This window comes from Miscanthus floridulus, chromosome 12 (genome assembly GCF_019320115.1).
Source record: "Miscanthus floridulus cultivar M001 chromosome 12, ASM1932011v1, whole genome shotgun sequence".
NCBI classification, from domain to species: domain Eukaryota; kingdom Viridiplantae; phylum Streptophyta; class Magnoliopsida; order Poales; family Poaceae; genus Miscanthus; species Miscanthus floridulus.
In genome coordinates this window covers 79,556,602-79,581,629 of record NC_089591.1, presented here as the reverse complement: position 1 = coordinate 79,581,629, position 25,028 = coordinate 79,556,602, and the positions used below count along the sequence as shown (strand labels likewise).

Here is a 25,028-nt window from a genome sequence, read left to right as displayed (position 1 = left end):
CACTAGGCCATGCCAGACAGGAACCATGCAACTTTCCAGGCATGTCAGAGCACAAACAGTATTGTAGGCGCCGACGTTCACTGTACCAGGCGAAGACGGTAGAGCCTGCCACCTGCGTCTGACATAAATAATATTGTGGGCGCCGACGACCTTCTTGTACCCGACAGCGTGGGCAACAAGACTAGGTAGCACACGTATCCATTCTCTCTTTCTCTGACTTGTAAGGCCATCCCCTTCAACTCTAGAAGGGGATGTGCTCTCTCCTCTCTAGAGGACGTCCTCTCGGCACTGGACGTTCTCTTAGCTCTCATAAGAAAAGAGGCAGGACGCTCTCTCTAGCTCTCCCCCGGAAAGAGCAGCTAGACGATTCGAACACCCATCATTCTAGCCGCTTGGTTTAGAGTCTGACCGGGCCTCTAACACCCCCTTCTCATTCCTATTTGTTTGTAACCCCACAACAAACTTTGAGCACCTGGGCTCAGAAATAAAGTCACCGATCGACTGAAACTGGACGTAGGGCACGTTGTCTGAACCAGTATAAATCCTATGTCATTGAGTGCTAGGCCACATCCGATCACAACGCACGGTAAAACTACAAATATTTACTTGTTGGTTACTTTTCACACCGACAATGAGACTAATTGATGATTCATCTTCTACCTTCACTTATGATCTTTTAACCGTTTGTAGTTCTCATAATAACTATATTGTGAACGAACTGATAGCTCCATGGTTGGTATCCAGTTGTGGGAAGCAGCCGGTGGGGAGTTCGACTCCGAGCCTCGCATGCGCAAGAATTGCGCGTTTTTACCACAGGTCTAAGGACCGACCTAGATCTCACATGGGTAACAGTACTGCTATGTATGGGCCTGGCAGAGGTTTAAGGGTTTTTCTTGACCAGCGTGAGAGGGTTTCCTTCTATTTTAAGCAGAATGTCAGGTGGTGTCTTAACCACGCAGGTAGAGTTTTTTTTAGAATAACCATATTCACTAATGGGCCTTAAACATTATAGCCCATCATAGAACTAGAGAACACAAGCTGATATAATAATTCAACAGTAGCAATTCCGTATATATAACAATTAATTAACGCCCAACACAAGTATAGAACAGAACTGACATACACTTGAGTCGGTTCTCCTTTTTTCCCCCTCTTATTAGTTCTCTTTTTGCTGGCTTTCTAGAGGCCAGCCGTATATACGCTACACCGTTCAGTTGTTTCCTTCTCTCGGTTCCGGGGGATGGACAGTAGTGGCCTGTCGTGCTGTAGTCCTTTTTGTAATCTCTCGTTTTTCTTTATATTTTCCCTGCATCTACTATAGTTATCCGTCTTTTTGAAAAAAAATTATTGACATAGTCAAAGTTCTCGTGGATTTACTGTAAAATTCCACACAGTGATAAACGGCTTACACAACTAGAGCAGCTACTGAGTACATAACGTGAGCCCCAAACATATTCCATGAATAATCCATGCTTCCAGTTAATAAGTGACATAGTCAAAGCTTCGATCACTTTTCTGAAGTGACCACTCTACTTCATTGAGAAAAGGATGATACTCCCGATGCCTTGGCACCAGCTTTGCGCCTAGCTAAAAAATCACGAGCTGGGATTACGATTTCCTGCTAAGACCATGGAAGAAGCGGTGTTTTCTTCTTCTTGAGTGCTTCCGATGTACTCTGGACATGACGTGCGGCGAGAAACAGACCTAGATAAACATAGCAGAGACAGAGATGTGAAATTTTCTTTTGAAAGGGGGTGGAGGAGCCTGTTATAAGTACCAAAAGTTTACAGCAAAATATTGAAAGTGTGGACTAAAATGTCCACAACAACCTAGACAAACACATAGAACTAAGGACAAAACACTACAGAAACTGATGCAATTATTAAAGGGTGAACAAAACCGGTTGATGCTTCTAAGTGGTTGCTCTTGATTTCAGGAGCTACCTTATTTGGTCTTCCAGAAATGAACATGTATATTTTCTGTAAAAATATATAAGAAGAAACTATGTATTTCTTCAAAAAGAAGAACTACCTTAGAGTTGTTCCGAACACCATAAGCAGAAAGTGCTGAATTGTCATCTATCAGTTTCTCATTGTGATGTGTCAAGCAGTAGTTATCCCAGACATGCTTCCTGTATCAAGCAGAAACAAATGAAGGCCCAAGAATTAATAGAACACGCAGTACAAAACTCAGAATTGTCATTACTATTCAGTGCACACCAACACACACAAGATTCCACAGCATAGTAGCTCTCCTGATTAGAAAAAAAATTGATGAAAAATGTAGTTCACAAAGCATAACTGAACTTCAGAAATCGGAACTGCCAACCCCACAATATTACATTATATTAAGGACACGATGGGTTGGTAATTACACCTTCAGCTTCAGTGAGGATCCTGCTCTAGCTTTTACATGGATGGTACATCATTCCTTAGCCTACTTAACATCACAAAGGTAGAACCAATAATCAGTTTTACACTTGTGAAAGCATATGGGCATGTGGGCTTAAACATACTTGTGAAAGCACACAGACATACCATGGGATGTCCATCTTTTAGCAGCATTTTTACATAAATAAAATAGTTGACCCACTCAGAACTTATAGTTCGCCAAAAAAGCAACACAATCCGGATAGGCTTACTCCAACAAATAGGCACCACACTTTAGGCTGAAAACTAGCAGCACTAAATACTAAATTCAGTTTTCAGAAACCCTTTCACTGACGACTACCACCCATATTGTTAGGTAAGACAGTAAGAGTGCTATGGAAAGCGATAACCATGGAAATGGGATCACACTTTGCCACTTTGGAAGGCCCCAGAAAATGCTTGAAGGAAAGCTACAGGAGGGTAGGAACCGAGGATTAAGGATACCATGTATTCGGCTAGTAGACAGTGTAGAAAGTACTGGGTCATGTGGTTCTCAATAACTGAGAAGTCAAAATTAGGTCAGCAACTTCTTTATGTACACAGCAGACTGAGCTCAAACAAATAAAACAATCTTGGAAAAATATATTTACTTAAGTCCCAACTGAAAAAAAATCGAGAGAAAAAAATCACTGGATAAACTACAAAAGGTTTGCCTAGCCATATGTACACACATTCAACTTTGAAACCTAAACAGGTGAACCTCGGGTGCAAAATCAAACTGAAAATCAAAATAAACTTCAGCTTTTGTGTTTCTTAATGTCTCTGTTCAGCCATCAGTATATACCTTACAGGACATACATGTGCAGTAGTATCAGATTGCTCAAGTGTTCAGTGTATGAGATATGGAATAATAAAGATCCACTGGTAGCATGTCAAGAACATTCATCAGAAATTAGATTAGGACAACCCAGCTTAGATGCCAAGGTAACAAGCATAACAAAGAGTAATGCACAGTATCAATAACCACTTATAAGCATGCAAATGTCCACAGGAAATGTTTATCTTTTTCAAGAGGAAACAGGAACGGTTGTTTCCTTACCATGAGATATGACGATGCCCCATCTGCTCTTGTTCTATCTCATTTATCTTCTTCCTGATAGCCAGCTTCAGATCCTTGACAGTGGCAGAATTCAACACCGCCACCTCTTTCACAGGAATAAAAGGAGCAGATAAGCAATCAAGTTGAATTAAAATATACAGTACGATTCAAGGGCTACAGCATGTACTGAATGGTAATGTGATGAAAAGGGGAACAAGAATGTGAGGTCTGAAGGGGATCGATGTGTACCGAAGGAGGTGTTGTCCAACTTGACAACGGTCAGCCTCATGGCGCTGCCGAGCTCGAGGTTTATCAGCGTGTCGACGTCGGCGAGGGAGGGCTTCCTGGGGACGTCCGCGAGTATGGGGTCGTCGAGGAGCGCGGCGAGCATGGACTGAAGCCTCGCCTGCTTGGCCTCTTTGCTCTGGTAAGCAGCCACCTCCTCGGGCTTCCCGGAACCCGAATCCATGTCCGCCGCCGTTGAGAACGATTCCCTTAGGTCCCTGAGCAGAGCTCCGCGGCGGATCGCCCCACAACGGCGGCGTGCCGGCGATCGAGCTCGGCAGGGACGATGAGATTTATGAGACCGACATGTGGGCCCTAGTATCAGTGTCACAAAGGTTCGCGTAGTTGACAGCCGTCCGATTAGAATGAGTCCCGGTTTTGGACGGAGGGGCGCGTCTTCTATAAGCTTCTAGCAGCATCGGCCACCGCCGCGGAGGCCCAAATATATCTCGCCGCGGCCGTTAGCCCTAGCCGCCGTCCGCCGCCTTCCTCGTCGCCGTCGTCTCCAGCTCTCCGTGCGCTGCCTGCGAGAAGTGACGCGAGCCTTCGTACATCACCTACGTGAAAGGTACGTGAGCTATTGGAGCGATCTGTGTGGGCGTTTCGTAGATTAGTAGCTTAGAGGAGCGCGGCCTCCTGATGTTGCCTACGGCGGCCGAGGAGTTTGGAATTCCACTCGCCGTAGTTGAACCCGGTTCCCTCGGCTGTTTCGCTCTGCATTCTTCTCCAAGTGGGTTCCGCCCCGTGAGCCATGGCGGGTTTGTGGCGAGGGGGAAGGGGAAAGCTTGAGAGGTGGCTTTCGTTGAGCTGCTGGCTAGGATGATTTGTTTGACGATGAGGGTTTAATCATTTAGTATCCAAAATGTTAAGATGCGTCCTGACAACGTGGGAAGCAATAAGCAGTAGTGGATAAATTCATTGGAGTGCTGTTTGGTTGTTTCCATGCGACTTCAGCAACAGTTGTCTGTATAACTGCTAATTAGGTTATGATGCCAATTGGAAATGCTACAGCCTGCTGGCGTACTCCAACTTTGTAATTAGCATATGAATAAATTGTAGTATTGGAACTGTATTTTTGGTGGTTAGTGCAGTGGGGTTCAATTTGTAGTTTGATCACTGTGCAGTGAAATTTCCATGGATTTAGTAGAAACATATACACCTCATGCCATGTCAGATGTATTTTTATGATATCATGAATAATCTAATATGGTGAGATTGCATATAGTTTCAGTGGGACATGGACTTAGACAGTCTAATTTTCCCTATAAGTATCCTGTATTAAGTAGTTTTCATCCTTTATAAGTGAATTATTCTTATTTCAATTAGCAGACCTGTTGTAGTTCCAAAAGAGCCTTAGTGTTAGTGATGAATGATTGAAATGTTGTTTTCTTCTTTTGGGATTTCTACACTAAAATTGGTAGTGTTTGCAAACAATTCACTCCTCTATGAAGAGTTGCTGCATGTATTGATGATTGAATTAACATTTTGCTTCTCCTGGGTATGTTTCACTGTAATTTAGTTCTTGTACATATTCTACCTTCTGCGAAGGGATTTGGACAAAGACAGTCCAATTTGCCCTATAAGTTTCGTGTATTATGTAGTATTAATCTTTTGTAAGCATGTTACTCTTATTTGAATTGGCAAACCTGATGTAGTTCCAAAAGAACCTTGTCTTAGTGATGAATGATTGAAATATTGTTTTCTTCTTTTGGGATTGCTACACTAAAGTTGGTAGTTGTCGGTGTTTCGAGTTACCACCGACGAGTAAATTTGTATTATTGCGCGTCTGGCTCGTATGGTGTGCTCAGAGGACATGACGTTTATACTGGTTTAGGCAGAAAGTCCCTACGTCCAGTTCGTCGTTGCTGCTCGTGTTACTAGCACCGAAAGTTTGTAGTAGGGGTTACAAACGGGCGAGAGAGGGAAATGATCCCAAGTCTCTGGTGAAAGGAGTGAGTGGGTGCTGAGAGCTCGATCGCTGCTCAGCTGTGCGTTCGTGTCGTGCTCTTGTGCGAATCTATATCGGATCTTGATGGGTTGATCGGTTCGGGATCCCCTTCATGGGGTGCCCTGCTTTCCCTTTTATAGGCCAAGGGAAAGCGCGGGTTATAGCGGAGGAAAAGGAGAAGAACGAGAGAGAGGAAGGCCTCCAGGATCGCCGGGTACTTCTTCTCCTTCATGTGGGTCCCGCCAACCCTGTAGATATCAACAGGGACGGCTCCATGTCGCGGTCCTGTCCGTCACTGGCGCCATGCGCAGGCGTCATCCGCCGTTCATGGCGCTCCACTCCGTCCTGGCGAACGTCGTGGTGAACTGACGCGTCTGTCAATGTTCGTACGAGGGTTAGGCAGAACAGCACCGGTACGCTTGACGCTGTTCTTGATGTGAATCCTTAGGTATGGTCCGTCGTGGCCGCGGGTTACATCGGGGCGTGCCGGTCTCTTCCTTGGTGTCAGAGTTTTGACCCAGGCCCATACACTTGGACTTGGAGTGGTTGGCGGCAGTATGGGCCCCCGTCGGGCGAGACGTAGCCCGTACCCAAGGGGTCGGGCAAGACGGAGCCTGCGGCCTCGAGGTCGGGCGAGGCAAAGCCCGCCCGCAGAGGTCGGGTGAGGCGGAGCCCGTGCACCTAGGGTCGGGCGAGGCGGAGCCCACGCACCTCGGGTCGGGCGAGGTGGAGATCGCGACCTCGAGGTCGGGCGAGGCGGAGCCCGCCCCCGGAGGTTGGGCGAGGCGGAGCCCGTGCACCTGGGGGCGGGCGAGGCGGAGCCCGCGCAACTGGGGATCGGTTGGAGCTGTAGGCGCGCTCTTGACTGCTCGGTCGAATCATTGTTGATGACCATTAGCTCCTCCTCTTCGGGTACCCTAGTATTGGTCCTCGACAGTAGTGTTTGCAAAGAATTCATTCCTCCATGAAGAGTTGCTGCATGTATTGATGATTGAATTAACATTTTGCTTCTCCTGTGTATGTTTCACTGTAATTTCGTTCTTGTACATATTCTACCTTCTGCGAAGAGAAGTATGACAATGTGTGATTCTTATCTGTATGTCGTTTTACTATGGTCTCGCAGGTTAAAATCCGACAGCAATGGCGAAGCATCATCCTGATCTCATCATGTGCCGGAAGCAGCCCGGCATCGCGATTGGTCGCCTGTGTGAGAAATGCGATGGCAAGTGTGTCATCTGTGACTCGTACGTGCGCCCATGTACGCTTGTCCGGGTCTGCGATGAGTGCAACTATGGTTCATTCCAGGGAAGGTGTGTGATCTGCGGAGGAGTCGGCATCTCAGACGCCTACTACTGCAAGGAGTGTACCCAGCAGGAGAAGGACCGGGATGGTTGTCCCAAGATCGTCAATCTCGGAAGCGCCAAGACAGATCTCTTCTACGAGCGCAAGAAGTATGGTTTTAAGAAGAGATGATCGAGAAGACGGAGCTGTGTGTGGGTTCTCTTTGGCTGTGTGTTCTGTTCTATCGCACTGAATACTGATACTGAGAGTAGGTAGCTGAGGCAGCAGCTTTGTATTCCTGTTATGATTTGATAATTGATACTGATGTGAGATACAGCCCTGATAAGTGATATGCGTTGTAATAACTAGTTCAACTGTATGGTGTAAGAGATTGCTTATGTAATTCGTGCTTGATGATAATGGCCATGAATGGGCTTGAAATCTTGGCATGACCTTTGTCATCATATGGCAGCTTACTGCTCTAAGAATCTGGCTGTCGTTTAGAACGAAAGAAATTGGGTGTGTGAGTGTGGCTCTCAGTACATGATGTACTTTGGTTTGAGAATCAGCTGGAGGCAAAAAGACGATCAGTTTGTTGGTTTTGAGAATCAGCTGGAAGCAAAAAGACGATCAGTTTGTTGGAGCCTGCCTGAACGCAGGGCTGGCAAACTTTGCTCATCTGGAAGATAAGGTTTGGTTGCCCTTTTAGACTAGTCCATGATAATCTTCTCAGTCAGTCTAATAAGAGGCGTTTTGTTATTGTTTATTTATTTGTTTTATTACTCGCAACTGTGAACATATGTATATTTTTTCCAGAAGTGCATGAATAATTGAATATGATGGTTGCATGCCATTGTCACTGCCAGTCTCGAGGTAATTGCTGGCCGATCAGATGCACTTGGTTAGTTGAAACGCACTGCAAATTGCAATGGCTATCTGCGTTTCAGTTTGACTACCCTCATCTAGGCCTGCCGTTTTTGCCACGGCTTATCTACGCTGAGTCAAGCCGGACAGATAGATCATGGTAGATGCAGCGACAACGACACCATTTCACCTCCATCAGCAAGTAAAGCAAAAGCATACAAAAGTCCAAGCCAAACATCAGTACAAAAGTCCGCCGAATACAAAATCCAAGCTAAACATTATCAAAGTCCGTCGGAAGGAGTAAAGAAGAGTTGGCATCTGAGACGTCTCCTCGAAGCAGACGCTAATCTCCTCGCTTAAAAAACTAATTATATATATTTTTATTTAACCCAAAACCATGGTCGAAAAAGAGCTCCGTCAAGAGTCACATGTCCTGCCCCTGCCTACATCAGGAACGAACGGGACGACACGCATGCCCTGACCTTGCTGTTCTCCCTCTCCCTAGATAGAAGAGAAAAATAAAAGGAAAAGCCGCTGAAAATCGGCGAGAAAAAGGGCGAAATCAAAATCAGATCAAATCGACGCGACGGCGAGAGAACCCAACAAAACAAAGGCAGGCAGAGCCGCAGCCGCCGACGCCAGCACATCCTCCATTCCGACGCCTCCCCACCTCCACCACCCCCTCCCGTCTCCTCGGCTCCTTCCAAATCCACACACTTCCGCCGCCGCCGCTATCGCCACCGGTCACCATCCGTCCGACGAGGAGGGAAAGGGACCGGCGGGAGGGAACCCTAGATGACCCGATCCCGGCTCGGGACGAGAGAGAGCCTTCCTGATTGCGCCTTCGATCGCTGCTCCGCCCCCGCCCCCGCCCCCGCCTGCCGCCTAGGGTTCCCGCGCCTGTAGATCGGGTTTGGGGGACGAGGAAGGGGGAGTGCCAAGTAATGATGGGGTCGAGGCGCTCCAAGCGCGTTTCGTGGGCCACCGGGGCCAATCTCTGCAAGGTATTGTGATTACACCCTCGCGGGAATGAGTTGTTCATCCGCCGCGACAAAGGCGAGGAGAACGATTCGCGCCTCACCCTCTCCAATCCATCCGTCCTTTGTGGCCTGCCCGCAGTTGATGACTTTTTTTTTTGTTGGGTGTGTTCCTCGTGTTGTTGGTATAGATTTCTCCATCTCTGCGGAACAGGCACGTTCTGATCCATATGTTTTGATCGCGCAATGTGTTCGACTTGCCTAAAACGGACATGCAATCTTACATTACGAATGCAATGCTCTGACTGAGATGGGTTAATCTGGCCTCCGCAAATGAGCCAGGATTGCCGTTGTTCCTTGCATGAATATCAGTCAATTCAGCAACAGCTCTGAGAAATAATTTTCAAATAGAATGAATGATCTTTTCATATATGAGTTAAACATCAGAGATACGCAAATCAGAGGAATGTGACCTGGTGCCTAAATAAGGAAACATATGCCCTAAATAACTTGACAATAAAAAAGATGAAGACTTACATGGATTCTATTACACAGAGATTTTAAATACTCTATATAAATTCCATCTCTTTATTTTAAATGCCATATATGCTTATGTATAATCAAACAAAGTTCAACTCTTATCTTCTCTACGTAAAGTGTATGAGAGAGTACTTCTATTTATGCCTTATCCAGGGGAAAAAATGGGAGTCCAGGTTATAAGCATGCATTTAAGTTCTAAACTGGTGGACATTTAATCAAAATATGTTGTTCTAATTTCATTCTCTAGTGTATTTGTGTTCCAATTTATCCTGTAGTCTTTTTAATGTCAGCCAGTGTAAACAAATAATTGTGAGTTTTGCCACTAATGAGTATTGTACTTCCTCTCTTCCAATTTGTAAGATGTTTTGGCTTTTCTAGATTCATAGTTTTTGCTACGCACCTAGATATATGTTATGTCTAGATACATAGCAAAAACTATGAATCTAGAAATGCCAAAACGTCTAACAATTTAGGACGGAGGAAGTAGATTGATAAGGTTCATAAGATTAACTTGAGTGATATTGGCAAAATGAAATTTAATTTTCACGGCGCAGCGTTAGCACATGTGATAAGACATGATTTTGAAGAAAAAAATATCATCATTTATCCTTTTAAAAAAAAAGAGAGAAACAGCTCATTATTTTCCATAAGCTTGGCTAAAGTCATCTTTGTATACTCAAGGCAGAAAGTCTATAGCCACCTAATGTCTATAAACTATAAAGAAGAAACTGTTTTGAAGAAAAACATGTTATCTTTCGTTTTTTCAGCGAAAATGATGAAAAAATCATTGGTTGTTTTAATGTACATGAATGTTTTTTTTTCCCAGTGTTGTTACTTGTAAACTATATATTTTTTTAAACATTTCTCCGAGTAGCAAAATATCACAAGATACTGTCTGGTTTATGCACAGTAGCAGAGGATGAAAATATTTTGAGAAAAGTTCTTTGGAGAAGTATATCTTCTATATCACTAGCGAGCACTAGTGCTCAATATATTCTGCAAGCATCCTACTGTTACTCATTTTTAGTGCACAGATGGACATTTTACTTGGTGTGTGCAATTGATTTGCATTATACTAAAGACAAAATCCGCTTGTGTTTTGAGATGACAAAGTCCTCTCAGCACAATTCAATGGTTTTGCTTTCGACTGCACTGGTAAGCTCATCATGTGCTGTTCTATTCCTAACGTATTGATCACACTGCGTGAATGGACTAATGCAGCATAGGAGTTTCCTCTTGTGCTTATTTTTTTTAAAAAGTTTTCCTAATGAAGTTTTGGCATTCCTGTATGGAAGAAGCTCTCTGTTTCATACCTAACAGGTAGACATGCAAATCCACATCTCACATTGATGATTTTCATAGGAACTCTCACAGTCAGCTAAATTACAGTCAGCTAAGTTGAGGGAAGGCATATTTATGGCATGCATGGAGATATAACACTATCTACATATAAATGTTTAATATTACTTATAATTTAGCAGATAGTTAGTTTGCATCAGAGACATAGCTGCATAGATTGATAACTGCAGTATAATAAAATTGGTTGGTTCCTGGACCCTGAATCTTTGTTATGTTTGGATATGGCTATGAGTCATGTAGGCAATACTTTGAAGTTTGACAAATTATTGTAAAATTCAAACTCGTGACAAAATTTAGCACGGAGTGGAGTACTTAGTAACCTCCAGTGGTCCACTGCAATAATTTTCTTACATGCTAGCTATCTTATTTCTTGTAACTGAGTAACTGACATTTTATCTGTATGTCTGATGTAGACACAAAACATCATAACTTAATATGTGGCTACCCATACTGGCCTGTCTAATTCTAACCAGTTGGATTGTACTGAGTTATTATCTTTGTTAAAAAAAATGCATGATGTATTTGTTCTTTAAAAGCAACTCTGTAAACGCTGACAACAATTGGTCACATCATCCCCTTTTCTTTTGGGGCTGTGTGCTTGTAGCTCCAGTAGTCTAGTGTGCATAATTCTTTTTATTTGTCAAAAAATGACCATGCTGTGGGGAAATCTTTCATTCTCTGTTTTAAAAAATTGACCACCTTATAGGTATCTGTATATTAGTCATTTAGTGTATAGAATTCATGTACTATTAGATTCATGTTTCAAAATGCTGTGACAATATATTGGTTTTGTTGCTCTAAGTGATGTATTTTATGCGAAAATAACAGCCAGGGTCTACACTTGAACCTAAAACAAGCCTAGTACTCTTCAACAAAGGGAGTAATACTGATATGATTTCCAGAAACCTCAGTACAATAAACCTTCAACTCCCTGTTTTTTTAAAAATAGTCATGGAACACATAAGTAAAGGATCAGCAGAACACATTTGGAAAATATGCAATGTGTGGTACTAGGGGGGGGGGGGGGGGGTACCCAACCCTTATGGCAAACAAGTTAATCACTCTCTCTATTTTATTGAATTAGTTTATGCCACTAATGAGTGCAATAAAGTTTGCATGGTGTAGTGAATCACTGGCACTAGTGTCCTTTCTTTTGGAAAAGAATTTATCTTCACTGTTGCTTTTTGGTGTATCTTATTGCTAAACCCATACTCATGTTGCAAATTGTTGTTCGTTTTAGTTTTGTTCGAAGTCAAACATCAACTTTGACCAAGTTTGTAGAAAAATATATTAGCATCTACAATACCAAATTAATGCGCTATGTTATCGCCCAAAAAAACACTATGAAAGACATTTCATTGTGGATTTAATGAAAGTTATTGATGTGGTAGATGTTGCTGCATTTATTATGAACTTGGTCAAACATAGAAAAGTTCAACTTATAGGACAACTAAAACACCTTACCTTTTGGAACGGAGGGAATATCTTTTAGTTCTCCATACATTCAATGTTCATTTTTGTATGATATATGGCTCAACAGAACCACATAAGGTACTACAAACGATTACATTCATGTCATCAATTCAGAATGAGATGTTAAAACATTGTGATGGAGTGCCAAATCCTTCACTGTATGGAACTAAGCAAGTAATACATATGTGTGTCTTCTTGTCAGAAATTATCTTCAAACTACAGCTGAATGTATGGAATTTATGTTTGGCATGCCTAGAATCTTGTGCATGGATCATTTGTTTTTATATTTCGATTTGAAGCACTACAACGTTAGTGATGGTATTCGTTGTTAATAGGTTCGCTTATGGATTCCCTTGTTTGTTTTTATATCTCTATATGCACTGCCATTATATGGTAGTGCATGCTGTTCGTTGTCTGTAGGTTCACTCATGGATTAAAATGCCTTTTTGAGGATTAAGGAAAATTGGTATCCATGCTTTTGTGTTTAATCACTACCATTTTATTTATGCATCATGGATGATTCTCCATGTAGTTAAAATTATTTGATTGTTTAAATAGATCAAATTTGTAGATGAAATATTTTGACTGCTTATCCAATTAACTATCGGTTACGAGTCTGGATATAATTTTTTCTTAGAGATCTAAAAGGCCACTGTTTGTGTCATCATTTCAATTTTATGCCTACTTGAATCAACACCTGTATTTTGTCATATATTGTGGCAGCCATGTAATGAATAGATGTGTGATTAGTATGCATGCACTGGCAGTTTTCCTGATTCTAATATATTTTTCTATTTCGTGGATCTGTCAGGTAAGGCTTTTTCTTTCGGAGGATTCCCCTTCTCAAGCTGGATTAAGACCGCAGGACAATCTCCAAGCAAAAGGCTCATGGTTGATGCATGCAGCTGGCCCAAGCTCAGATGATTCACTGCCACCTGGCTTCGAATCGTTGCAGCCAACCAGCGATCTCAAAATTGACATATCCCAAATCCCTCTTATTAGGTGGAGATGCCCACCACAGGTAATTAGGACTTGTAATCTTGAACGTTGCATTCTACTAATGGCAACTTGCCAAGGTGACTTCAGATAATTTTCGCAATCCCCAACAGGTTGAGTATTTTTTTTTAATAATTGTCGCAATCTTTGGTTGCAGATATTGTATAATCCTGATTGGCTTGTTGTTGCTGGAGAAGAAAGTGAGGAGGTTGCCTTGCAGAACGAGAGGATGTTTGGAGCACTTGAGGCTATATATCCGCGGCCATCGAACATTCCTCCAAAGTAAGCAAGCTGCATTTTAGTTTGCCATTCTTCAGATTTTGCTCTCCTCATTCCTTATACGCTATTTTCTGTGCCAATCCAGCCCATTGGTTACTCCTGATGTGAAAGACTCCCAATTTGATGATTCCCGAACCCAGTTGGTTCCGTTGATCCCAGTTGAAGAGGATGATGCCTCTGACCAGTTGGAAGAACCACCTGTTGGTCTACCAAGTAGTTACCACCAGTCTGATAAGTATGACTCCGCAATATTCAGGGCCCCACAAGCCTCAGATGCTCCCTTTACACAGCCGAATGGTTCCATCAACACAACAAGGTCCGGTGTCCCCGTTGAGCCTGACGCAGTGGCTGCTGCATCTGCCGCTTACACTGCAATAATGCAAAGCAACCAAATGGGAAACATGATTGACCAAGATCTGCTTATCAAAATATTAAGTGACCCTGCCCAAATTGAGAGGTTGATGAAAGAATATGGTGCGCTTAAACATGAACAGTCAACCAACAGTTCTGTCGTCCCAATGGTGCAAGGTCTACCGCCCCAGTTGACAGCTAGTGTTCCTGTCTCCTTCCCAGATCATACCACTATATTTCACAATATAAACCCTACACTGCCACCTCCACCTGTTCTGAATCGTCTACCTCCAGCTATTCCTTCAGTTACCATGAATCCCCCAGCAAGTTCAAGTCAAGCAATTAGTTTTCCAAGTGGCCCAACCAGGGGTTTGAACTATTACCAGACTCTAATCCTTCAGCATGGAGGGGAGAGGCAGGAGCCACTTCAACAGCATGGAAGGCAGTTTGCAATGCATCACCAGCTTGTTGCGTCGCAGGCTAGTGCCACCGATATTGTCAGCAGTGGTACTATGGCAGCTAGGGATACTAAGCAAAGGCCTACGAAGCCTTGTGCTTACTTCAACAGCGCTAGAGGATGCCGGAACGGTGCGAACTGCACGTTTCTGCATGATGTGTCTGCCGCGAGGAAAGAACAGCCAAAGGGATACAAAAGGATTAAGCTAGACAGCAGAATAGCCGGGCGGTATTGAGGGGCTGCTGGCCTGCTGCCGGTTGATTTTTGACTGTTCTTTGGTTCAAAATCCTTATTTTGCTTTTTTTTTCCTTCAAAAAATGATTCAGTAAATATTGCGCCACAGCTCCTTGTTTCTTTCTCTTGGTCCATTTCTCTTTGTTAACTAAAAGAAAATGTTTTACAAGAAAGAAAAATATCCCATGATTAATTGGAGCTCTGTCCTTACTGAACCAGTTGAAGCACATGTTAATGTGTGGTAGCTATGTCGTGGTCATTTGTGTTGGTTCTGTTTTTTTTTTTTTTTTTGTGAAAACAGATAAATTCATAGTTGCATACTTTAACATATACTCCATCTCAAAATAAGTGTCATTCTCACTTTTAAGAAGTTATTTTAACTTTGACCAAATATATATATAAAATATTAATATTTACTAGTATCATTAGATGAATCATTATATGTATTTTTATAATAAACTTATTTGGAGATGTATAAATGTTATTAATATTTTTTATAAATCTAGCTAAAATTAAAAAAGTTTGACTAGCATGCATTCCATAATGACAAATTATTTTAGACGGAGGGAGTAGACCGTAAATAAAGGTACATAAAACGTACACAGAAACAGTCATTTGTCTTGTGTATTGGTGTGAGCCGATAAGCTGTTGGAAATTTGGAATATCGTTTTGCTTGACGCATGCCTAGGTTTGGAAATCCTATTTTGCCCGACGTGGTGCGTGTAAGGTACTCTAGTTTATAATAAGGCATTTCTTATAGATCGAGAGTTAAATTTTATAATCTTTTAACAAATATAATTTAGCTAACAATTTGTAACTATTATAATACAAACTCGATAATATTAGATTGGATTAAGTTCACTTTTGGCTCCTTAACTATCATGTTGGTCTAATTTTGACCCCCAACAATAAAATCGTCTGGTTCAGGCACTGAAACTTTCAAAACTGTTCAGTTTTAGCACCTCGACGCGATTAGGTTTGCGCTGGCGTGTGCCCGGTTTTGATCCGCCACGCTAGCATTGACCGCCTCGTAGGACGGCTGCGCGGGTCAAAACAAGAGCCGGCCCGCTCAGCTCTCTCTCCCTCTCAGTTCCTCTCCTTCGAACCCTCGCCGTCGCCGCCTCCATCGTCGTAGTCGCTACCGCATCCTCTCCTCCGGTGCCTCCGCATCCACAGTCTCTCCTACGCCTGGGAGTCCTCCGCCGCCGCCTTCGCAGTCGTATGGACTTGGAGGATTGAAACGTAGAGGACGAACACGCTCAGGTACGGTTGAATCTGTCTGCATTTCTGCATGTAGGGATGGAAGTACTCTTAGGTTAGTTACCTAGGATCCGTAGTCCTAAGACTCTACTATCTGTTGTAGGAATGGACCCTTTGGAATTTCTTGGTGTTCGATTTCACTTTAGTGGCGAATTTTTCAATGATGGGAAGAAGCTTCATTATCTAGGTGGAAATGAGATGTCATTCATCGAGCTTGACAAAATTTCTTTGCCTGAAGTAATTGGACATCTTAAAGACCACTACAATGCTTTAGATCTTGTTCTTCTCCATTGTTGTTCCCTGGCAAGGATTTACTGAATGGGCTCAGAGTTTTGGTAGATGATAAGGCTTGTTTGGACATGTCTGAATGTGCTACTGATGGAGGGGTTGCAGATGTATTTGTTGAGCTTATTGAAGTGAAAGCTGATGAATGGAGATTGAGGAGGAAGAGGATGGGGAGGACCAGTGTAGTGACAGCAAGGAAGATGCTAAAATAAAGAGTGAAAGAGCAGACAATGAAAGCACTGGGATGGAAACAACTCATGAAGCCAATGTGGTGGTTGAGGATTTGGCTATAATGAACATGTCATCACCAGAATAAGTGAAGAAGAACTTAATAAGTGCTACTAAGTATTTGCATTGGGTTAGAGAGAAAGATTCTCCTGTACATAAGTTGGTTATGCAAGAAGAAGTGTCTATTCATGAAGAGGCTCCTATACATAAGGAACATAGTTCAGATATAGATGATCCCAGTGACAAGGAGTACTTGCCTGATGATGATGAGAGTAGTGGAGAGGATGAGGAGGCAATCCAGATTAGAGCTGAGCTAAAGGAGTTAAAGAAGAAATTGAAAGTTGGAGGCATGTTGGTGGTTGATGAGGAAAGGCATGAAGTCAATGTGGAATGTGCTAATAAAGAGGATGGTTGTGATTCCCATGCTATGGATACTGATAAAGAGGATGATTCATATGATTAAACATCTGATGGAGAGTTGGTTAGGAAGGAAAAGAAATTCCCTAAGTTTGATGCCAATGCTCCAGTGCCAGTATTCACTGTTGGGATGGCTTTCAGTGATAAGTCAACATTCAAGGAGGCTGTCATCAAATATAGGCTAGCAGAAAGGAAGGTGATTAAGTTTGTGAAGAATAAGAGCACAAAGTGTAGAGCAGTTTGTTCATGGCCAAAGTGCCCTTGGGTTTTGCATCTGTCAAAGACATCAAGGGGAAGTAGTTGGCATATAGCCACATGTAAAGATGTGCACACATGCCCACCAAGGAGAGACAACTCTTTAGTGACATCAAGGAGAATAGTAGATAAATATGAGAAGTTTATATTGGCTAACCCACAGTGGTCAGTTGAGAGTATGAGAGAAATAATTCAGGAGGAAATGTTTATAGATGTCAGTATTTCAAAGATTAAGAGAGCCAAATCAATTGTGATGCAAAGGATGTATGATGCAACAAAGGGGGAGTATGCTCTGGTGTTTGACTACCAGCTTGAACTACTGAGAAGTAATCCTGGGAGTACAGTAGTAGTGAAGCTTGACACTAAAGAACTTGAACCTATGTTCATGAGGTTTTATGTCTGCTTTGATGCATGCAAGAAGGGGTTCCTTGCTGGTTGCAGGAAGGTTATTGGACTAGATGATTGTTTTTTAAGGGATTAACCAATGGAGAACTGCTTTGTGCACTAGGTAGAGATGCCAACAATCAAATGTACCCAATGGCTTGGGCAGGTGTAGAGAGGGAGACCAAGGAGTCATGGGACTTTTTCTTATCTTTGCTGAGCACTGACTTGCAATTTGGTGATGGTGATAGTTGGGTATTCATTTCTGATCAACAGAAGAGGCTCATCAATGCTGTAAACAAGTGGGCACCTAAGATGGAGAATAGGATGTGTGCTAGGCATATCTATGCTAACTGGAGGAAGAAGTTCACTAACAAGAAGTATCATAAGATTTTTTGGAGATGTGCAAAGTCTTCATCAATGAATCTATTCCACTACAACATGAACAAGCTAAGGGAAGAGACACCACATGGGGCTGATGCTATTTTGAGAACTAATCCTGAGCATTGGAGTAGAGCATGGTTCAAAATTGGGTCATTCTGTGATTCTATGGACAATAACATGTGTGAGTGCTTCAACCACTGGATTCTAAAAGCAAGGTTACTTCCAATCATAAGTATGCTTGAAGGTATAAGGCGCTAAGTTATGGTAAGAATCCATGAGAACATGAACAAGGCAAAAAGGTGGACAAATCTCATCTATACAAACACCTACAAGAAGCTGATGACATATATCATAGCTAGTGGGTTCTGCCATGCTATTAGCAATGGCAACAATTGCTATGAAGTAACCTACTGGGATCATAGATTCACTGTAAATTTGGATGAGAGAACTTGCTCCTGTAGGTTATGGCAGTTGTCAGGTTTGCCCTGCCCTCATGCTATTTCCTACATCTACTATGCATCCAGGCCTTTAGAAGAATTCATAGCCAAGTGTTATTCCATTGAGGAGTACAAGACATATGCACACTTCCTGCAACCAGTGGAAGGCAAGGCCTTCCGGCCAATATCAAACAGAGAAAAGCCATTGCCCCCAGGTATGTAAGGATGCCTAGAAGACCAAAGAAGGAGAGGAAAAGGTAAGATGGGGAGAAGAAGAAGCCACCTTAGGGTAAGCTATCCAAGAAAGCAACAATTATAAGGTGCAGAGTATGTAAAGGGATTGGACACAATAGGACAACTTGTAGCAGGAGGACATGTTCTGGTAATGCAAGTGCTAGTGCTTCACAGTCTGCTAAAGAAAGTGGTGGTGCTTCTCAGTCTGCTAGGGATAGTGGTGGTGCATCACAGTCTGCTAGAGGAAGTGTTGGTGCTTCACAGTCTGGTAGAGGAACAACTTCAAAAAGGAAGTCATGCCCTTCATCTACTACTGCTAGTAGCAAAAGACATTGTTCTCAGTTATCTGTTGACTGCAATGTAAGTTTAACTGCTTATTCCATGTGGTCATTAATAGTAATATACTTTCTTTGTCTTAGTTATGTACTTCCTTTGTCTTGCGGGATGGGCAAAAAGCTATGAAGTCATTAGCAAGAGTGAAGACAACACTGAAGGAAGGGGCTCAGGCTAAGGTCACCCTAGAGGCCACTATACTAGGGATGTCTGGAAAGCACTGTAAAGCAAGCCTCCAAGTTTTAGGTGCATCTACCTCCAAGGTTGTTGTGTTAGCTGTAGGACCACCCAAGCAGATTTATCCAAAGGAAGACCAAGTGCAGTTGATCACAAGGTAGCCACTCTTTCTACCTTACTGCTAACAGGCCCAAATCCTTGAGCCCATATCTGTGTCTATGTGTTATCTATGCTATCTGGAACTTCATGTATGTGTCAAATTTCATGAGTCTGTGTGTGTGCAACCTGAACTATTGTAATGAACTTGATGTTCTGTGTATCACCAACTGTTGTGATGGATGTGATGTGTGCAGCTCATTCAGTTTGCTTTGCTGCATCTGAGCTAAACACTATATCAAGACACATGTAAGTTATGTTCTACAATGGTCCTGAGCATTTCACTGAAACATGGTCCTGAGCATTATGCTCCTACATTACTGATACACTAAACATCACAGTCCTACTAATATGAACTATATCTACATATTATACATCAAGGCTAACACCACAATTCAGTTACATCATAGTCCTACTGGTACACACATTCAGTTACATGATCCAAGGCCTCCAGCAAGTAGCCACTAATCCTACACACACAAATAGAGCACCAAACAAGTACTTCCTCTCCTTCTCCAACCTCTCTAGCCTCACCTCTAACTCAACTCGAGATTGAGCTACCAGTTGCAATTCAGCTTGCACAATGGCCACATCTCTCCTGGCTCCAACAAACATGGCCACACTGTCTTCATTGTGCTTTACAGGACCTTCTAGTTGAAGCTACAACCTTTGATTCTCTAGTCTTGCATCTTCCACACTATGTTTAGCTACTCTAGTTGCACGCTTCTAGTACTTCACTGAATCTCGCAAATCAAGCAAAAGTTGCTTCATGAAGCTACTGTTTGGCGAATCCACCTATCTATAAAAGTCACAACCACCATCCTATGAAACAAACCAATAACCAGTAAATCTAAGACACACTCAATCACTGATGCATCTACAGACTATGAATCACGAAGAGAACAACTTACACAAGCCCATGCACACTTTAGATACCATAATTCTGGATTCAAATCACTCCATGATATGAACCTAGCAGCTTTTGCACCGCATTTTCATAGCACTACTAGGGTATACTCCAGTGGTCCTTCATGATAGGAGATGGGTGAGGACGAATCGCCATGGGAATCGCCATGGCGATGCCATCACGATTCTTGGGTCCCCAAACTTTAGCTGGATCTGCTTGAGGTCGCCATTTTTGCACACAATGGAGGCGGTGGAGGACTCCTAGGCGAGGGGCAACTATGAACATGGAGGCACTAGAGGAGAGGATGTGGTCACGACGCTTGCGGTGGAGGAGGCGCTGTTGGCAGCGATGGAGGCGGCAGTGGCGTCTAGGGTTCGGGAGAGAGGAACTGAGAGGGAAAGAGAGAGCTAAGCGGGTCGGCTCCTATTTTGACCCGTGTGGCCATCCTACGTGGCGGTTAATGCCAGCGTGGTGGATCAAAACTAGGCACATGTCAGCGCAAACCACCTCAATCGTGCCAAGGTGCTAAAACTGAACGGTTTTGAAAGTTCCAGTGCCTGTACCAGATGATTTTATAGTTAGGGGTCCAAATTAGACCAACATGATAGTTGAGGGCCAAAAGTGGACTTAATCCTATTAGATTTGCAATAAAATATATTGTATAATGATAATAAGTTTATAATTATAAGTAATATAATATAAAATAAATCAATAGTCTCCGTCCTATAAAAAGAGTCATTCTTGTTTCCCAAGAAATCAACTATCTTTAATTTTGACCAAATATATATACAAAAGTATTAATGTTTATGGTACATAATTAGTATCATCGAATAGATCTTTGAATATATTTTCATAATAAACTTATTTGGATATACACATGTTGCTAATATTTTCTACAAATCTAGTCAAACTTAAAAAAGTTTGACCAGCACGAGTTCCATAGCGACTCTTTTTATGAGACGGAGGGAGTAATTTAGAAGATAGTGTCATGTCTCCCTGGACCTCCAGAAGGTTTGTTGCATGGATACCTAGATTTATATTAATTTATAGGAGATGTAAAGCTAAAATCTGAGTGACACATGTTAGTGACTATAGAGTAATTTTGTCAAAATACTTGGAAGCTACCTTTTCGGCCGATGGTTTCTGTGGCTGATAAGCCGACTGAAGCTCATTTGTTGTGAGAGAAAAACACTGTATCATGGCTCATAAGCCAGTAATGATATGGGCCCATGTGTTAGTGTCATGGTTGAAAAGGTTGTGGATCGAACCAAATAGGTCATATTGGTGTTGTTCTATTTGACAATCGAGGCACACATATAATCAATAGTTAAAGTATAATTTAGAAGATAGCATCATCTCTCCCCGAACCTCCTGATGGTTTGTCGTATGTGTAACACTCTAGTGTTATGCTTTGCATTTGGCACCTACATTTTATGAGCACAAGCATCATCCAAGCATTCATGAATATGAGCATATGAAATTTCATCTCATTCTTATACCTTATCACATGAAATGTTGATTTTATATATATGCTTATGCTTGCAATCATGTATGACCAATTTATGAAATGGTTGTAAGGGCACCAATATACCTTTGACACATCTAGAATGGTAAATGGAACAACTTTTGTATTCATGACATGGACCAATTTTGCTTCAAGTGTTGGTGTACATTGAAATGTCATTTTCATGATGCTAGTTTGACCAAAGTTGAACATTAGCTTAGAGTATTTGCATGGCTATGTGACCTAAATAAAAGTTATAGTTCTTGTCATGGGTAACACATTTTATTTAAGGGTCATGAGCTAAATCAGTGCCTAACATGGTAAAAAACAGCTCTAAAGTAGCAACAAAATGTTGTTTTGGAAAATTTTTTCTAAGTGTAGAATGCTGATTTTAGTTTCAAAGTACCTCACTTTAGAGCTTTGTAGTTTGAAAACCAGTTCGAATTAAACCATGATCATTAAAGCAAAGTTGTAGTACTCATATTGCTCTACAATTTCTATTGACAAAGTTTTTGTTAAATCGCCACGGATTAGGAGATTTAGGAGCTCAAAGTAGCTCTATTATACGGACTGAATTGGCGTTGCGCGCGTCGTGGCCAACCGGTGTTGGGCCGCGGCTGCCACGTGGAGGCCGTCCGCCAGCGTCGAGCCCGCGTGTTAGGCTGACGCGGGCAGCAAAACGGCAGTGATGCGCCCGAGCGAAGGCGCAGTGCGCCGTGCCATTGCCGCCGACCTCCGCCAAGCTCGCACGCCACCACCGTCGCATCTCCATCCAATCCATCACGTGCATAGCTTCGCTGTCAGCCGCTCTACCTCCTCGAGCCGCCATTGCCACCGTTCAAGCCCAGGTAATGCAACATTTCACGTCGTCGTCGCCGCCATGGTCACGGAGCACCACCGAGCTCCGAGCTCACCATGGCTAGCCTTATCCACTGCTCCTCCTACCTCTTTCTCCTTGGTTCCGTCATGGCCTTAGGTCATAGATGCTCACGTCATCGTTCGACACTTTTCACTATGCTAAACTATTTTTGCTAAAATAAGCATATATAACTTGTTAATTTTGTAGAGGTGGCTATACTTATTCAAATGGCATGAAATTTGTACAGTAGACTATTAGGGTCATTTGCAGGCTACTGTAATTTTCTCAAAATTTACTAAGCACTAAAAATATTTATCCTTTAAATCACCTTATTATATAAGGAAATTGATAAATGAATATAAATAAATTAGTTAGGCATAACCATGAGGTTTTCTGTGGTGCTTGTGATGCATATGATCTATTTATGTTATTAGTTAGGCTTAGAAGTAATTGGTTGTATGCAACTAGTTAATTATTGCCTTATAATTCAACTAGATGGCTGCATGTATAGTTTCTGTTGTGGTGATGGTTTCATGATGATAATGAGCTTTTCTTTAAAGATGGTTAATAATCAAGTTGTATATAACTTACTTATCTACATTGTGTTAAATTTTCATAGTCATAGGCCTTATGGTTTGAGAATTATAGCTGTTAGAAGTCTGCTGTCAGAAATACTTGCTCTCTAGACAGATCTGAAAGATTAAATTGTTTGACCTAGATAACTGCTGAATCACATTAAGATGATTAAAATAAAGTTGTATATGATTTCATAAGATTTCTAGAAAGTCCACAATCATATTATTTAGATGTGTATAACTCTAGTTATGATCAAAACAAGTGGCTGCTGTCTTGTAGTCCAGAAAATTGCTTAGGTGAGAATTTGTTTAATTACTAGAGAAGAGATATGCACCTACTCAGTAATTTTTTTTGTCTTGTTATCACCTTAATGCAATGATGTTGAGAACACTTATGAGGATGCATTTCATCACACCATATCATATCATACATGTCATTATATATGTATCCATGATATCTTATTTCATGCTGATGCATATAGGATCGTTCGAAGGGATAACTTTGTTGGAGTTCGAAGAAGAGCCAGAGGAACAACAAGAAGCACCTTAGGACGTAGCTCTAGAAGGAGAGGAGCAAACTCTTGAGGACCTCCCTGAGTGCCTGGATCATAGGCCAACCTCTTTTCTCAAAGGCAAGCCCCGGAACATTCTAAGTCTCCTATGTTTTACAAAACTTTACTTGAGTCCTTTTGTGTTTGATGCATTAGGTGACAAGAGTTGAATTGAAACCACTTGATGCATAGAAATATCACGTCCAGATATATACACCTTTAACCATATGTAGGTCTAGGATCGAATACATGCTTAGCCATGCTTAGACCGGTAGAATTCGGGTGATTTCCTGTCACCTGTGAGATATAGGTAGATACCAAAGCACGGTTGGCTATATTTGCTATCATGAAAAAGAACCATGGGGTAATGTAAATGGAGGACGGGTGAAGTCTACATGTAGATTGACTCATGTGAATCCATCTGTGCTGATTAAGGGTCGTACCGTTGTTGGGTGCTTCTAACAAAATTGAACACATGCCTCTCACTTAGCTGGTCGGATAACTCATTCTGACCACGAAGCTGAGTAGCTCAACTTAGGTCAGACCCTGTTCTATAAGAGTGTGCACTCTAGATGGTAGTAAGGATGTGTGGGGAGCCAGACATGAGCCCAAGGGTAGGCCAAGTCTGAACGTCCTGGTAGCTGGTCATCCCTGATTGTGCGGCGCTGATCGAACCTACAAAATGTGGACCTGAGTTGTACCAAAGGTGACCTAAGGTGATCGTTGATTTGGTCTGCCTGGGTTTGTGTTAGAAATAAATTCTCAGCTGGTTGAAATCGATTCGAATCGTCGTCTCTCCCGAACAGTGAGAAACTTGGTTAGTACCAACATCGTAGTAATTGTATTATGGAATGATGGTTACGATGAACATGGAATTATTATACCGGCTATGGTTACTATTGTTATGCTACTAATTGATATACCACACGTTTGTTACAAATTAGTTGTTAATCTAGAGATGAATAGCTATAATTAATTTGATGACCGAATTATAAAATGTATAGCTGAATTAGTGACTTTTTATGCAAAATGTTGTTAAGCTAGCTCCACTTATAAAGCCTTGCATAATCCTTGGAGTCACTTTATTTTTGGTTTATGACGGGTAAGTCTAGCTGAGTACCTTCTCGTACTTAGAGTTTTATTCCCATTGTTGCAGATGGTACAATTTATCATGCCTATTGCAAGAACTGCTTCTATCCCACCGTGGATGAGAAGTAAGCCTTGGGCAAGCATCTCTTATTAATCCATCTCTTATGCTTTTGTGGAAGTGCGATCGTGAGCTAGCACTATATTTAAACAATGCTGTAGATGTTGGTTTCAAACTTTTAATTTGCTTCCGCTACTATCCTACATGAACGTGGTTTGTAATAACTTTAATTCGTACTCTAATGGATGAACTGTATTTGTAAACTTTATGTAACATGTGACATATATGTTGAATCATGTACGATCTTGGTTGTATATTGGTTGAATCGAGACCCTTCGCGGTACTCGATGGACTACTGGGTTTATATGGGCTCAAGTATGACAGTGCGACCGCTTATGGGCTGCCATTGTACTTGTGATCTTATAA

The 25,028-nt window shown here is 42.1% G+C and overlaps 3 protein-coding genes across 4 annotated transcripts; 2 read left to right on the top strand and 1 right to left on the bottom strand.

Moving 5' to 3' along the window:
- Positions 1 to 1,379: 1,379 nt before the first annotated feature.
- Positions 1,380 to 4,072, bottom strand: LOC136497878 (U11/U12 small nuclear ribonucleoprotein 25 kDa protein-like). The gene is made up of 4 exons (XM_066493759.1): positions 3,718 to 4,072; positions 3,469 to 3,574; positions 2,032 to 2,131; positions 1,380 to 1,704 (listed from the first exon to the last, which is right to left on the bottom strand). Exons 1-4 carry the CDS (start codon positions 3,935 to 3,937, stop codon positions 1,609 to 1,611), a joined length of 522 nt encoding a protein of 173 aa, XP_066349856.1. The 5' UTR covers positions 3,938 to 4,072; the 3' UTR covers positions 1,380 to 1,608.
- Positions 4,073 to 4,172: 100 nt separating this feature from the next.
- On the top strand, positions 4,173 to 7,446 carry LOC136497880 (PHD finger-like domain-containing protein 5A). The gene is made up of 2 exons (XM_066493760.1): positions 4,173 to 4,321; positions 6,825 to 7,446. The coding sequence occupies exon 2, from the start codon at positions 6,842 to 6,844 to the stop codon at positions 7,172 to 7,174; it is 333 nt and encodes a 110-aa protein (XP_066349857.1). The 5' UTR covers positions 4,173 to 4,321; positions 6,825 to 6,841; the 3' UTR covers positions 7,175 to 7,446.
- An 895-nt stretch (positions 7,447 to 8,341) lies between these two features.
- On the top strand, positions 8,342 to 14,771 carry LOC136497877 (zinc finger CCCH domain-containing protein 30-like). Of its 2 annotated transcripts, XM_066493758.1 has the most exons (4): positions 8,342 to 8,850; positions 13,007 to 13,216; positions 13,349 to 13,473; positions 13,556 to 14,771. In XM_066493758.1, the coding sequence occupies exons 1-4, from the start codon at positions 8,791 to 8,793 to the stop codon at positions 14,511 to 14,513; spliced, it is 1,353 nt and encodes a 450-aa protein (XP_066349855.1). In that variant the 5' UTR covers positions 8,342 to 8,790; the 3' UTR covers positions 14,514 to 14,771. The 2 variants fall into 2 exon arrangements, with proteins under 2 accessions (XP_066349855.1, XP_066349854.1); XM_066493757.1 differs by having other exon boundaries at positions 8,343 to 13,216.
- Positions 14,772 to 25,028: the final 10,257 nt, after the last annotated feature.